The following is a 13,674-nucleotide window of genomic DNA, read 5'->3' as shown; positions in this document are numbered from 1 at the left end:
GACTAGCCTTAATCGAAAGTTCTCTCCTATTATTGGGAGGGGTAATTAACTATAGGGGCTTGCGCCTATAGGAAACCAGAACTCAGATCAAAAAGTCCTCACCAAATGAGGGCGAAATCTCTGGGTAGTGTCTTATCTACAAACCCAATCTGCCTTCTGAAAATTCCCCCGGGATCATCACATCCTAAAAAATTAGAATTTTTTGGAGCCCACAAACGTCATCGTCGAGGTGCTGAATTTGAAGGTATTCAGCGTCGAGGTGATGATGTTGAAGGGAGGAGAGGTGAGTATGAAGAGGGGTTTGAGTATATTCGTCGGAGGGACGATCGGGATAATTGGGGAGGGGAGCGCCTCCTCTGAGAGGAATGGGAGGTTATGGAGGAGATTCAAGGGTGAGGAAGCTGAAGATGTCCGTCTTCGAGGGCGAAGACATGGGTGGATCTATAAGGTGGAACGATATTTTGCTGTCAATGGACTGACAGAGAAGGAGAAATTGACAGTGGCGGGAATGTGCTTGGAGGGAAAAGCCTTAGCATGGTATCAGTGGCGTGACAGGAGGGAGCCCATTCGCGGCTAGAGAGAGTTTAAGGATTGTTTATTGGAGCGTTTCCGAGCCGATGATGGAGGAGACTTCTATGATCAATTCTTTGCTTTGACTCAAGAGGGGACCGTGGCAGACTACCGGGACAAGTTCGAGTACTTGACTAGCAGATTGGATCACATTTCAGAGTCAGCCCTTGAAGAGAACTTCATGAAAGGGCTGAAACCAGAGATCCGAACAACAGTAAGAGTATTGGAGCCGAGGAACCTAGGGAAGGCTATGGAGTTAGCACAGTTGGTGGAGGATCAGAAGAAATCTGAAAGAGGAGCCCGAGGAAACTATTCGGGGGGGTCGTATAGGATGACTACTACCATCTTGCCTTCAAAGGGGGGATCTTCAGGGAGTCTGAAGGAGGCACCAAGGGATAAAGCTAGAGGAGGGGGTAACGGTGGACAATTCAAAAAGCTGACTGAGGAGCTGCAGGAAAAAAGGGCAATAGGGGTGTGCTTCAGGTGTGATGAGAAGTACATGCCGGGGCATACGTGCAAGGACCGATCTCTTCAGGTTCTCCTCGTTTGTGAAGATGAGGAAGACGAAGAGGGAGGTGAGAATGACCCCGAGGTGGAGGAGGAGGAGAAGTTACATCTGGACGTAGTAGAAGTCTCTCTGAACTCAGTAGTGAGACTCACTTCAAGTCACACTATGAAGGTGAAAGGAGAGATCTCTGACCGTGAGGTTGTGGAGTTGATAAACAATGGAGCAACACACAATTTCATTTCCACGCAAATTGTTGATGTATTGGGGATGGAGCTAGTGGATGCCGGAGGTTACGGGGTAATGATGGACACCGGAAAGGTAGAGATGGGTCGATGAGTCTGTCGAGGAGTAGTACTGAAGATTCAAGGGATCCATATAAAGGAAGACTTCCTTCCCTTAGAATTGGGGAGTACGGATGTCATCCTTGGGATGAAATGACTGCAGACATTGGGAGAGGCCAAAATCAATTGAGATACACTGAGGATGGAGTTGGTGGTTGGGGGCAGAAAGAGGACGATTCAGGATAATTCTGGACTGACCAAGGCGGGGGTTTCTCTCAAATCCTTCATCAGAACCATTCAGGAAGAGGGGAGAGGCTACTTAGTAGAGTTGCACCGCCTGGAAGGGGTCAGATTTGAGGAGGAAGGAAATGTTCCCTCTACAGTACAACCGCTCATACACCAGTTCAGTGAGGTCTTTCAACCGCCCCAGGGTTTACCTCCTTAGAGAGAGTTGGAGCATGCCATTACTTTGAAAGAAGGTGAGACTCCGATCAGTGTCCGTCCTTACCGCTACCCATAGATTCAGAAAGATGAGATTGAAAAGCTGATCCGGGAAATGCTGGAGGCGGAGATTATCAGACCCAACAACAGCCATTTTTTCTAGTCCAGTCCTCCTGCTCAAGAAGAAGGATGTGAGTTGGAGATTTTGTGTGGATTACAGGACTCTGAATAAAGGCACTGTACCAGACAAGTTCCCAATTTCGGTGATTGATGAGCTGCTAGATGAGCTACATGGTGCAGTGATGTTTTCTAAGCTGGATTTGAAATCCGGATACCACCAGATCAGAATGAGGGAGGCAGATGTTCCAAAAACAGCGTTCAGGACACATGAAGGGCATTATGAATTTCTGGTAATGCCCTTTGGATTGACTAACGCTCCTGCAACCTTTCAATCATTGATGAATCGAGTATTTAAGCAGCACCTCAGGAAGTTTGTCCTGGTCTTTTTCGATGACATCCTGGTGTACAGCAGGACTGTGGAAGAGCACTTGGAACATTTGAGGGTGGTATTGGAAGTGCTTCAAGATCATCAATTGAAAGCCAATTTGAAGAAGTGCAGTTTCAGGCGAGTGTGGAGTACTTGGGACATGTGGTTTCCCAAGAGGGAGTGGCAGCGGATCAAACTAAAATTGAGGCAATGCAGAAATGGCCACTGCCAAGGAACCTCAGGGAGTTGAGGAGTTTCCTAGGATTGACGGGATACTACAGGAAGTTTGTGAAGGGGTACGGTACCATTGCAAGGCCACTGACTGAGCAGCTAAAGAAAGACAATTTTTGCTGGGGAGAGGCAGCCACTCAGGCGTTCGAGAGGTTAAAAGAAGCCATGACGATGGTTCCTATTCTAGCTCTTCCAGACTTTGGTCAGGTCTTTGTAGTAGAGACGGATGCATTAGGATATAGGATAGGTGCAGTGTTGATGCAAAATCACAGGCCAGTTGCATACTTCAGTCAAGTGCTTTCTGCCAGGGCTAGATTGAAGTCAGTGTATGAAAGAGAGCTGATGGCCATTGTCTTGGCTATTCAAAAGTGGCGGTCGTATCTCTTGGGAAGGCACTTTATCGTGCGGACTGATTAGAGGAGCTTGAAGTATTTGCTAGAGCAAAGGATGGTGACTGAAAAGCATCAGAGGTGGTTATCCAACTACTAGGCTATGACTTTGAGATCCAATATAAGCCTGGTTTGGAGAACAAAAGCAGCTGACACTCTATCCAGATGTGTGGGGGAACTCCAGGAGTTAGCTCTGTCTGTACCCTTGATGGTCGACTGGGGAGCCATCAAGGAAGAAAGCATGTTAGATGATGAATTGGGAAAGATCAGGGAGGATCTAAGGAATGATAAGAGTAGCCATCCGGGATACTGCCTTGAGGGGTAGAGACTATTGTATCAGGGGAGGTTTGTCCTGCCACGAACCTCCATTCACATCCCCAACTTGTTGCAGGAGTTCCACAGTAGCGCAATTGGAGGCCATTCAGGAGTTCAGAAGACATACAAGAGGCTAGCAGCAGAACTCTATTGAAAAGGGATGCGGAAAGATGTGGAGGAGCGTGTGCCAGAGGAACAAATACATGGCCATGGCGCCAGGAGGGCTGTTACAACCATTGACACTTCCAAACAAAGTCTGGGAGGAAGTGTCCATGGACTTCATCGACGGATTACCACGGTCAGAAGGATACACTGTCATCATGGTCGTGGTGGACAGACTTAGTAAGTATGCACACTTCATCCTCTTACGACATCCCTACACCGTAGTGTCAGCGGCAGCAACATTTATCAGGGAGGTTGTTAGACTGCATGGGGTTCCTGAATCGATAATGACGGATCGAGACAATGTATTCCTTAGTTAGTTTTGGAAGGAGTTGTTCCGATTGCAGGGAACGATCCTCAAGAGAAGCACCGCTTATCATCCACAGACAGACGGGCAGACGAAGGTGGTGAACCGAAGTGTGGAGACCTATTTGAGGTGTTTTGCGTTAGAGACCCCGCGGATGTGGGCAAAGTGGCTGCCTTGGGCTGAATACTGGCATAATACCTCGTACCATTCGGCCTCCCAGATGACCCCATTCAAAGTGCTGTATGGAAGGGACCCTCCACACCTAGTGCATTGTGAGAGAGGTAGTACACCTGTGTCGTCAGTGGAGCAATATTTGGAAGAAAGAGACAAGGTACTGGAAGATTTGAAGAAACACTTGATGAGATCCCAACAGATTATGAAGAAGCAGACACAGGAGGGACATGCAATTTGAAGTGGGAGAGAAGGTATTCCTAAAACTACGACCCTACAGGCAGAGGACAGTATCGAGAAGAAGAAATGAGAAGTTGGCACCGATGTACTTCGGCCCCTACGAAGTGTTGAACAAGATCGGCGCAGTGGCATATCGATTGAAATTGCTCCCATCAGCCACCATACATCCAGTTTTTCATGTATCCCAGTTGAGGAGAGCGATTGGAGAGCATGCAGTTAGTACGAAGTTACCAGTGACACTGACTGAGGAATTAGAAGTGATATTAGAGCCGCTGGAGCTTGCAGGAGTAAGATCAGATAAAGATGGCAACAAAGAAGTGTTGATTAAGTGGAGGGGTCTGCCCGATTTCGATGCTACATGGGAGCCATTTGAAACATTGAAGGAGCAATTTTCCTTTTTTCACCTTGAGGACAAAGTGAGTTTTTGGGAGGGGAGTAATGTTACGCCGGCCCAGGAGGGACCGGCTAGACCGGTCCACTGTTACTCCAGGCGGAAAAAACAGAGGGGGAGCGGGATTTAGAGGAGGGGCCACATTGGCTAGGGTGATTTTAGGAGGGAAAATTTTGAATGTTGGGGGCTATTTTAGGAAGTTTATTATTGTCCTTTGTGTTTATTTAGGGGATTGGGGGGGGGGGGGAATTGAGTCCTCGTCTTGAATTTGAATTTGTAATTTGAGATCTAGGTTTTGTTTTGGGCTCTTAGCATCGCCGGAGATTATGGAGAGTACGTTATTCTCTCGAATCGAAGAACAATTGTATTTTGGTTATTTTGCTTTGAGTTCTAGTGAAATACAAGCCTCTACTTGTGTTTTTCTCTCTGATTTCTCTATTTCTAGCTGTTTTCCTGCTATTTCACTGCTGTGGACAGCAGTTGGCTGCTATATTTTTACTGGTTTGGGTTAGGAAACTTGTGAATACAAGTTTTTCCTATCACATTTTCACACCTCAATTAAAATATAATCAGGTCCAAGTACTTTTCCACACTTTATTTTCTTTAAAGCTTCTATAACTTCGATTTTATTAATATGATGATAAAAATAAAAATTTCTATTTTTATTTAAGGTGCTAAGATTACTAAAATCAATCATATTCACACAATCTTTATTGAAAAACTTATCAAAATATCACATCCACCTATATTGAATATCCTCTTCTAATAAAGCACATTTTGATATTCAACCTTAATGCACTTCACTTTAACAAGATCATTTCTTCTCCTATATTTTTGTTTGGCTAACTTATACATACATCTTTTGCCCTCCTTAGTATATAATCCATTATATAAATCACTAGAAACTAAATTATTTGCATCATATATTACTTTCTCAGACTCTTTACATACTCATTTATATATTTTCTCATTTTTCGAGCTTTTACATCAAATCAATTTTTATTACAATTTTTTTTTTATATGTTTTCTTGCATATTTTAATTCCACCACTAAATATTTGTACTATTAGGAGATTTTTCTTTTGATATTCTAAGCACATATTTTTCAACATTTTGAATATCACTGGTTACTTTTTTCAAAATAATACTAAGATCCTCATGAACAAAAAAAATCTAGAGATCTTTAATTTTATTTTCAAAAACATTTTTATTAATATTATTTAAATGCTCCCATCTAATCTTAGGATAATATTTTATTTTATTTTTTATATTCCACTACTTCATATGAATGTTTAAAACTAATAAGCAATACTGGATACATAAACTTTCACTCTGAATGACTACAATTTTTGCAATCTAAATGATCTATTTTTCTTATAAGAAAATAATCAATATGAGTTTCACTATATCCATTCTTATAAGTGATGACATGTTTTGCTATTTTCTTAAATTAGGTATTAGTAATTACAAAATTATAAGCTAAAATAGAATTTAATATAGTCCAACAACCTTCATTGGTCGCTCCGAATCCATTTTTAAAAATCTTTTACCACTCTATTAAGTTGTCACAATTAAATCTCCTTCAATAAAAATTTTATTTAAGAAATATCCTTGTAAGTTATTCTTAAATTATAATTTTGAACATATTTAAACTTACTCGAAGAGCATACACTTATAATATAAATAATCTTAGCATCAACAACAATCTTCAAAGCTGTAATTCTGTCTCTAATTTTATTAATTTTCATAATATTATCCTTGAAATTCTTATCAATATCATACATACATCATTTCCAATATGATTCTTACATTAATACTCTCATTTAAATCCTAAACTATCAATCTCCTTAACATTTTCTTTAATCAATTTAATTTCATGAATACATAGAATATTCATCTTCATATGAATCATAATACTATTAATTCTATTAATATGCTTGAAAGAGAACATATATTCAAAGTTCCTATTTTGATTCTATTTTCATGAACTAGCATCTTTGCTCACATATGTCCATGATGTGGGAACTCTTGCTTATTTAACATTGCACTTGGATGTCAATGCAGCGGCCCTTGCATAATTTTCGCTATTTTCACAAAATAATGATGAATTTAAATATCCCTCATCTCTTTCTCTTCCAAGAGAAAATCTCAAAAACAAAAGCATTGATACAAGCTCTTTTTGTTTATGCTTCTATTCTCAAGTTAAAAACACCTAACAACTACTCACAACTTATCTCTAGTTGCAAAAACCCTTAAAAAAAAAAAAAAAAAAACATATTAGGCTTTCATGAAACTTTAAGGGCTATTTGGTTGGTAAAAAAAAAAAGGCCTATTGGTTGGTGCCTAACAAGGCTTAAGTGCCAAAAGCCCAAAATAATTTCTCTATACCAACCCTGGCTTAAACAAGAATTTGCATCAAAGCATGCTTAAGCTTAACTTATGTTAAGCTTACAAAAACCCTAGCTTAAAAACCTTAATTTAACTATGATAAATTTGAAATAATCAATCATAAGTCAATAAAAGTTATTTATTTTAAAAAATAAAATGAGTAGTTAATATTTAATTAAGATAACTAAGATGGTGACATGGTGTTAATATTAAGTTATGATTAATCACTTAATTAAGTATTAGTTGAACCTTTGTAATTTTAATTAGGTTTTTTATGAATTACTTGGATGTCTTCAACCCAAATTAAATGAAATAATGTTTCTATAGCATGAATTGCTAAAAAACTATTTTGCATACGAAGATTATCCAATAATACAAGCATGACAAATCAACCCTTACCCCCGCACCCCTTTTGTCAATTAAGGCAACAATGCCATACAAGTATAAATTTTCCAACGATTGAGCAATTCTTTGTGGAGAACCCACAAAGAATTGGAAACTTCTACTATGATTTCATGGAATTTGATCCTAATCAACTTGCAAGGGTCGCAATTTTTATAATTTTATGTTTGGTTGTCAGTCATAGTTATAATTTTCCATCCATTTAAAGGTTAAATAAGATGAGAAAATATTATAAATGTCTACATCACAAACACATTCTTTTGATTGGATAAACAAGAAACATAAGATGAGAAAAAAGCCAAAGAGTCTAGCCTTAGAGCAACTTCTTCAAAAGCTAGATGCACTATGGAAAATTTAGCAGTTTGTAGCAGATTTGCAGTTGACTTTCCGACCGAATTTTTTTTGTCGAAAATGGTGATGAATTTGTGATGAAAACTTTTGAAGAATTTTTACGACAGATTTGCGGCGGATTTAAGGCAGAATTTCCATCGCAAAAATTTAATAAATAAATTTAAATTAATTCAATTAACTAACTAACTAATTTAATAACTAATGTAAATTTAATTAATTAATTTAAAATAACTAATAAAAACTTAACTAAATAACTAATTAAAATTAACTAAAAAACTACTTTAAATAAACTGATAATATTAACTAATTATATTGCAAGCCCATAGTTAAATTAAAATTAAATTTAAATTATTTCTTTATGTTAAGTTTAAATTAACTAATTAAATAAGTTGAATTAACTAATTAATTAATAATTTCAAATTAACTAATTATATTGCAATCTCACAGTTAAATTAATTATATTAAATTTAAATTAGTTAATTATATTAAATTTAAATAATGTAATTAACTAAGTTAAATTAACTAAGTAATTAACTTAGTTAAAAAAATATTACAAGCCAACCTCTCTTTAAGCTGGTCCGCCTCTTTCCCCCTTTCTCTTCAGCTTAGTACCACATTGCCTAGGCATCGATGCTTTTTGTTGTTCACAGGCAAAGCAATATCTCAACCGGTGAACGCAGGCTTCTAACGGGTTGTTGGGCTCGTTGCTGAGAGAATGCGGGCGGGTCTTAGAGTGTGCATGGTTGTGGGATGAGTCGCGTGCTCATTGTTGATCAAGACACCTAGCTAGGAAGGTTGTGAAGGTACGTGGTGGGCGGGTTCCACGGACTGGACTGGTTTCCTTGGTTAATTGGCCGAGTTGAAAAGATAAATTAACTAAATGATAAATTTTTATTATTGTTATTTTGTCTAAATTTTCCGACAGAAACCTTTCGTCAGCAAATTCGTCCCAAAATATTTGCAACGGATTTGATCTGTTGCAAATACTTTTCCAACGAGATTTTTAGCGTTCGAACGTATTCCACCGCAAAGCTAAATTTACGACAGATTTGACTTGTTTTGCGGCGGATTTTTCTGTCGAAAATGGCTAAAATTTCTGTAGTGATGACTTCAAATTCAAGTTCATACCCAATAGGATAAGAATCTACCTGTTACACATTTCACCAACTGTGAGTTTAAAGATGCCTTCGCCGTTCGACTTGAGTGTGCGCCGCAAGTCACCATCTGTAAAAGTCCCAATCAGTCGATTTTCAGCATTAATGACTAAAAGACATCCACAGCCTTTACTAGTCAGCTCTGTGAGTTGATCCATAATCATATCTCCTTCCTTGCAAAGTGGAAGGTCTTCTCGCTTTTTCATCAAATCCTTTACCTGCAGTGAATAGCAAACTTCATGAGTTGGACTTTTTTGTGTCTAAGCTGCTAAGATAATCATACATGAATCCCAATAAATGCACTAATCATAAAATAAAGTAAATACATTTAATATTATAGTCTGCTAATCTAAGTCAAGCATCCAAAAAGAATATATATATATATATATATATAAAGGATTTTCAAATTAAATCCTTAGAAACCCAAGTTTGAGTTCAGATGAATGAGCTAAAATCAAGCAACAAATAAAATTAGTAGTTCGAATCCTTGGAAAATTTTGATTCATGAAGCTTCATATAGGCATGTAAAGTTCAAATAAGTAATAATCTAAAAAAACCAAACAAATCTATTTTGTAATTAAGAGTTGGATATCATTATATTGTTTACAAAGTGGAGCGATTGTTCATAAAGATATCACTAATCGAGAATGAATCAGAAGAATTTCCTAATGTAAATAATATCATGCATGATATGAATGCATGCAAAGGAAATTAAGATTCCTAGAATGCAAACCAAAAATAATCAAACAATTTATTTTCTTAAATATAAATAGATAATATTAGAATTAAAACTCATCTAATATAAAAATTATCAAAATAATACAAAATACTCGATGAGGATTTAGAACCACATAAAACTAGCTAGGATTTGAAAATAGTGGATTTAATTTGCATGCAATCTTTATCTTTTCCTTTGATTGTCGACCACACTCTTATGAAGGAGAGTGGCTTTGATTTACATCATTAAGCTCGCACTAGATATTAGTGGTTAGCCACATCTCAATCTTGATACAGTCCTCTATTATGTGATTTGATCATAGGCATGCGCCCATATGATTGTGTTGCATCACTAGCACCATGGACATTGAATAAAATAGCACTCTTGAAGGGAGTTTAGATTGAAAGCTTGGCACTTAAGCTCACCATTATGATTTTGCCAGTTGAACAAAGGGTGTTTGTATGGGGATTGGACTGAAACCAAGATACCCGAGCACACTAATGTAGCCTAACATGTCAAATGAAAAACACATAATTGAGGATAGGTTGAAAGGTTGATATCTAATCTAAAAATCATAACCTGATAAGCGCCCACAAGAAGCAAAGTGGGCACATGCTAAAACTTTCTCCTTCAAGCGCAACTTCACATTTTAAGGAGCATGGAGGGTAAGGTTCGAAAACAAAAAAAGGGTAACTGATATGACCATAAGAAAGTACTTTGTTAGCTTGAATTGTTCAATCAAGAACACCATGATTCATCCTCCAATAATAATCATGCACTGAGGTTTAGACAAGATGATGGTCATTCTAAACCATTCATTGCTCGATTCCATCAATAATTGTATCAACCCACCAAAAAAGGAACTTTGCTGAATTAATTTAAACTCTTATTCACAGACAAACTTTAGTCACTAAGTTGAACTTTAGAGGGTGTTCTCTGATAAAAAAAAAAATCCTCATTGCTTTTGTTGTTTGTGTAAACGGCACAATATCAGGCTGAAGATCTGTCTATTCAAACTTAACTACATTGAAGATGATTTCAAGCACATAATAACAAAAAGAAAATAGATTCAGAGGCAGAATCAAGGAAGAAAAGGAAATAATGGAAGGAAAAAAAAAAAACAATCCACGGAATACCTTGAAGATGAGGCTCTTCCCGATCTTTCCGGCGGGATGATTGCGCGCGTACTGCTCCTTGGTGAGTTTCCTGACCCTCATGATCGCGGCCACAATCGTGTCACCAAACACCATCTGGATTGCGGTGGAGGTGACGGGTGCAAGGCCAAAGGGGCAGGCCTCTTTCTCAAGTGGTAAGTGAACGTTCATATCGCAAAGCGCGGCGAGGGGGTTGCTTTGTACGGAGGTAATGGAGATCAAGCGCGCGCCTTTCGCGCGGGCACAGGGTACCAATTTGAGAAGCTCATCTGATGATCCAGACTTAGAGATGAGGACTAGAAGGTCGGAAGGGAAGAGCGCGCCGATGTCGCCGTGGAGAGCGTCGACGGGAGGTAGGTAGGAAGATCTGGTGAAGCCGAGGGAAGCGAGGGTCTGTGAGAGCTTGTGGGCAACGAAGCCCGACTTGCCGATGCCGGAGAAGAAGACGGCGCCGGGAGCGTCGATGAGGGCCTGGGCGAAGGCCTGGGCCTGACCAAGGTCTAGGTTGTCGAAGAAATGGTTGAGGTGGCGCTGCTGGTTCTCGAAGAGCACGCCAAGGTCTCGCAGGTCGAAGGTGGAGGCGACCAAATGGCCGCCGGGAGACGGCAAGAAACCCATTTCGCTTTATCTCTTCTCTCGCTCACACACACAGAGAGTCGAGAGCATGATATAAGAAAACTATTCCCGCCGTTCTTCTCCGTGGCTGCAATGGTGGAGGAAGAATTAAAAGGAGCAATGTGCCGGTAAGATGGGCAAATTATTGCATCAGGTCATCAAACAGAGAGGATCTATAGTGTCATGCGCTTTACTGTAGAAAGAGAGGACCGAATGTGTTCGGTGACCTAATGCAATAAGCAATAATTTGTCGGTAAGATGAGAGTTATAGGTGACGAGGTCGGCGCCATGAGACAGATTTGGACTGCCATTTCGTTTGCTTTCACCTTCAAGGGTCTGTATGCTGCAAGTATAATTTATTTATTATTTGGAAAAATTTAGGGGCATAGCACTTTTTCATTGATCTTAAAAAAAAAAAAATCATGTGACAGCCAAATTTCAAGATCTAATTTTAAAAGATTTCATATTTCTTTCAATATTAATTTTAAATAAAAAAAAGAATACAGAGCTACTAAAATAATCGAGTACTGAAAATAAACTTATTTACATAAATATAACATCATAATTATATATAGGACAACACAAAAAGGTATATGACACTATGGTGCTTAAAAGAGTGATACCGTGGCGTCATGGAAATGAACTAATAACTTAGCGCTGAAACTTTTGCACTATTGCAACACTTGCTAATATGTATTGGTTACTTAGTGAATAGTCACATCTCTTTACTGAGAGAACATGGCCGTTGAAAGATACAATTATAATGCCACAATGTTGTTGACATATGAGCGTTGCATCACCCAAGTGGCAAAAATAATGCTAAGGTGTAAGAAATTATGACATCATGGTATTTATTTAAAAATAGAGAATATGGTGCTACGAAGTTGACTTTTTTACATCACAGTGCTGGTAATGCTATGGAACATGTTGTGTTGCCACTATAACACTTGAAAACAAATAATTTGGCATTGTTATGTCCAATTTGTGACGCCTAGGCGATACTGAAGGTAGCGTTGTAACATTATTTTGTCAGACATTGTGGTGCTGTAAGCTCCTTAGAATTTATGTTATTTTTTTAGTTTTTACTATACCAAAATAATTAAAATAATATATTTCCACTAAAAATAAAACATGTAAAATACTACATAATTTACACTTGTTAGTTACTATATCAGTGCTGAGATGCTCGAATACCCAACATTTGTGTACTCAAATAATAAGTTTTCTCAAATTTTGTCAAAATTTGCTCCAAAGCCTAGGGACTCATTCTAGAATACACACTATTTTCATGCACCAAAACACTCCCAAATAAATGCAAATTAGTTTAAAACTCAAATATTAAAAAATGTATTTTTTTCCAATTGGGTCAAAATAGTTTTAACCAAATGCTGAAATTGGAGGTGTCATAACTCTCCCCCTCAGAAAATGTTATCTTCAACATTTTAACTTTCTAGTCTCATATCACATATACTAATCAGGGTAGAACTGTCACATCTCACCCTCTTTTTCCAAGTAGTTTCTCTTCTAATCCTATTCTTCCATTGAACTCTAACTATATGAATATGTTTACTCCTTAGCTTTCTAACTATAGGACGTACATCGATGTCTTCAACATATATATTATTTCTATAATTAGATATCCATTTCCTCAGAAGTATACATGGAATATACTATGAATTTTAAACATGTAATCTTACAGCTATAACCTATAAGCATCTTTCCCAATCCTTTCAATAATCTTAAATGGTCCGACATACTTTGGAATAAAATTCTATTCCGTACAAAATCTGCTAATACCTTTCATTAGTATAATCTTCACATGTATAAAAACTCTTACCTAAAATTTCATAGCATGATGCTTTGCATTAATATATTGTTTCTTCCTGTCTTGTACAACCTTCAATCTATCTTTGATCAAACATATATTTTTCATTGTATCATCAATCAAGATTGGCCTAATCTAATGCTCTCGCCTACCTCTATGTATGATATATGGGTTCTACATTTCCTATCATATAGAGCTTCATACAGAGCCCTACATATGCTTTACTAAAAAATATTTTTGTAAGGTAATTCAATTAGAGGAATGTAATCTTATAAACTACCACCAAAATTAAGAGTAAAAAGTCACAAAAGATCTTCCATTACCTATATAGTCCTCTTAAACTGCCATCATCCTGAGGATGACATGTAATTTTGTACATATTCCTTGCTAAATACCCCTCCGCAGTTTGGAGGTAAACTTGCCATCCCTATTAGAAAGTATAAGTTTCAGTATCCCATGTAATTTAATAATCTCACACACATATAGATATATTATCTATCTATTAAATTAGACTATCGAATCAAAATGAAATGGATTGATTTTATCAGATGATTAATTAGAACCCATATAGTATC

At 37.8% G+C, this 13,674-nt stretch overlaps 1 protein-coding gene across 5 annotated transcripts in view; it reads right to left on the bottom strand.

Annotated features, from left to right (window-relative positions):
• LOC110092714 (probable arabinose 5-phosphate isomerase) overlaps positions 1–11,437 on the bottom strand; it is a 16,768-nt gene extending 5,331 nt beyond the window's left edge. For 4 of the 5 annotated variants that reach the window (XR_003700757.1, XR_002302617.2, XM_020817373.2 and 1 more), the window contains exons 1-2: positions 10,642–11,437; positions 8,782–9,005 (exon numbers count right to left, since the gene is read on the bottom strand). Coding sequence is in view for 2 of the 5 variants with exons in the window: in XM_020817373.2 (XP_020673032.1) it covers positions 8,782–9,005; positions 10,642–11,277 (860 nt within the window). In the remaining 3 variants the exon portion in view is untranslated. Of the gene's footprint in view, positions 1–8,195; positions 8,475–8,781; positions 9,006–10,641 lie in introns of all 5 variants that reach the window. The other variant, XR_002302616.2, reaches the window with a different exon arrangement.
• Between the last annotated feature and the right edge of the window lie 2,237 nt (positions 11,438–13,674).

This window comes from Dendrobium catenatum, unplaced genomic scaffold (assembly GCF_001605985.2).
Source record: "Dendrobium catenatum unplaced genomic scaffold, ASM160598v2 fragScaff_scaffold_612, whole genome shotgun sequence".
Taxonomy (NCBI): domain Eukaryota; kingdom Viridiplantae; phylum Streptophyta; class Magnoliopsida; order Asparagales; family Orchidaceae; genus Dendrobium; species Dendrobium catenatum.
This window is presented reverse-complemented; position numbering and strand designations above follow the sequence as displayed.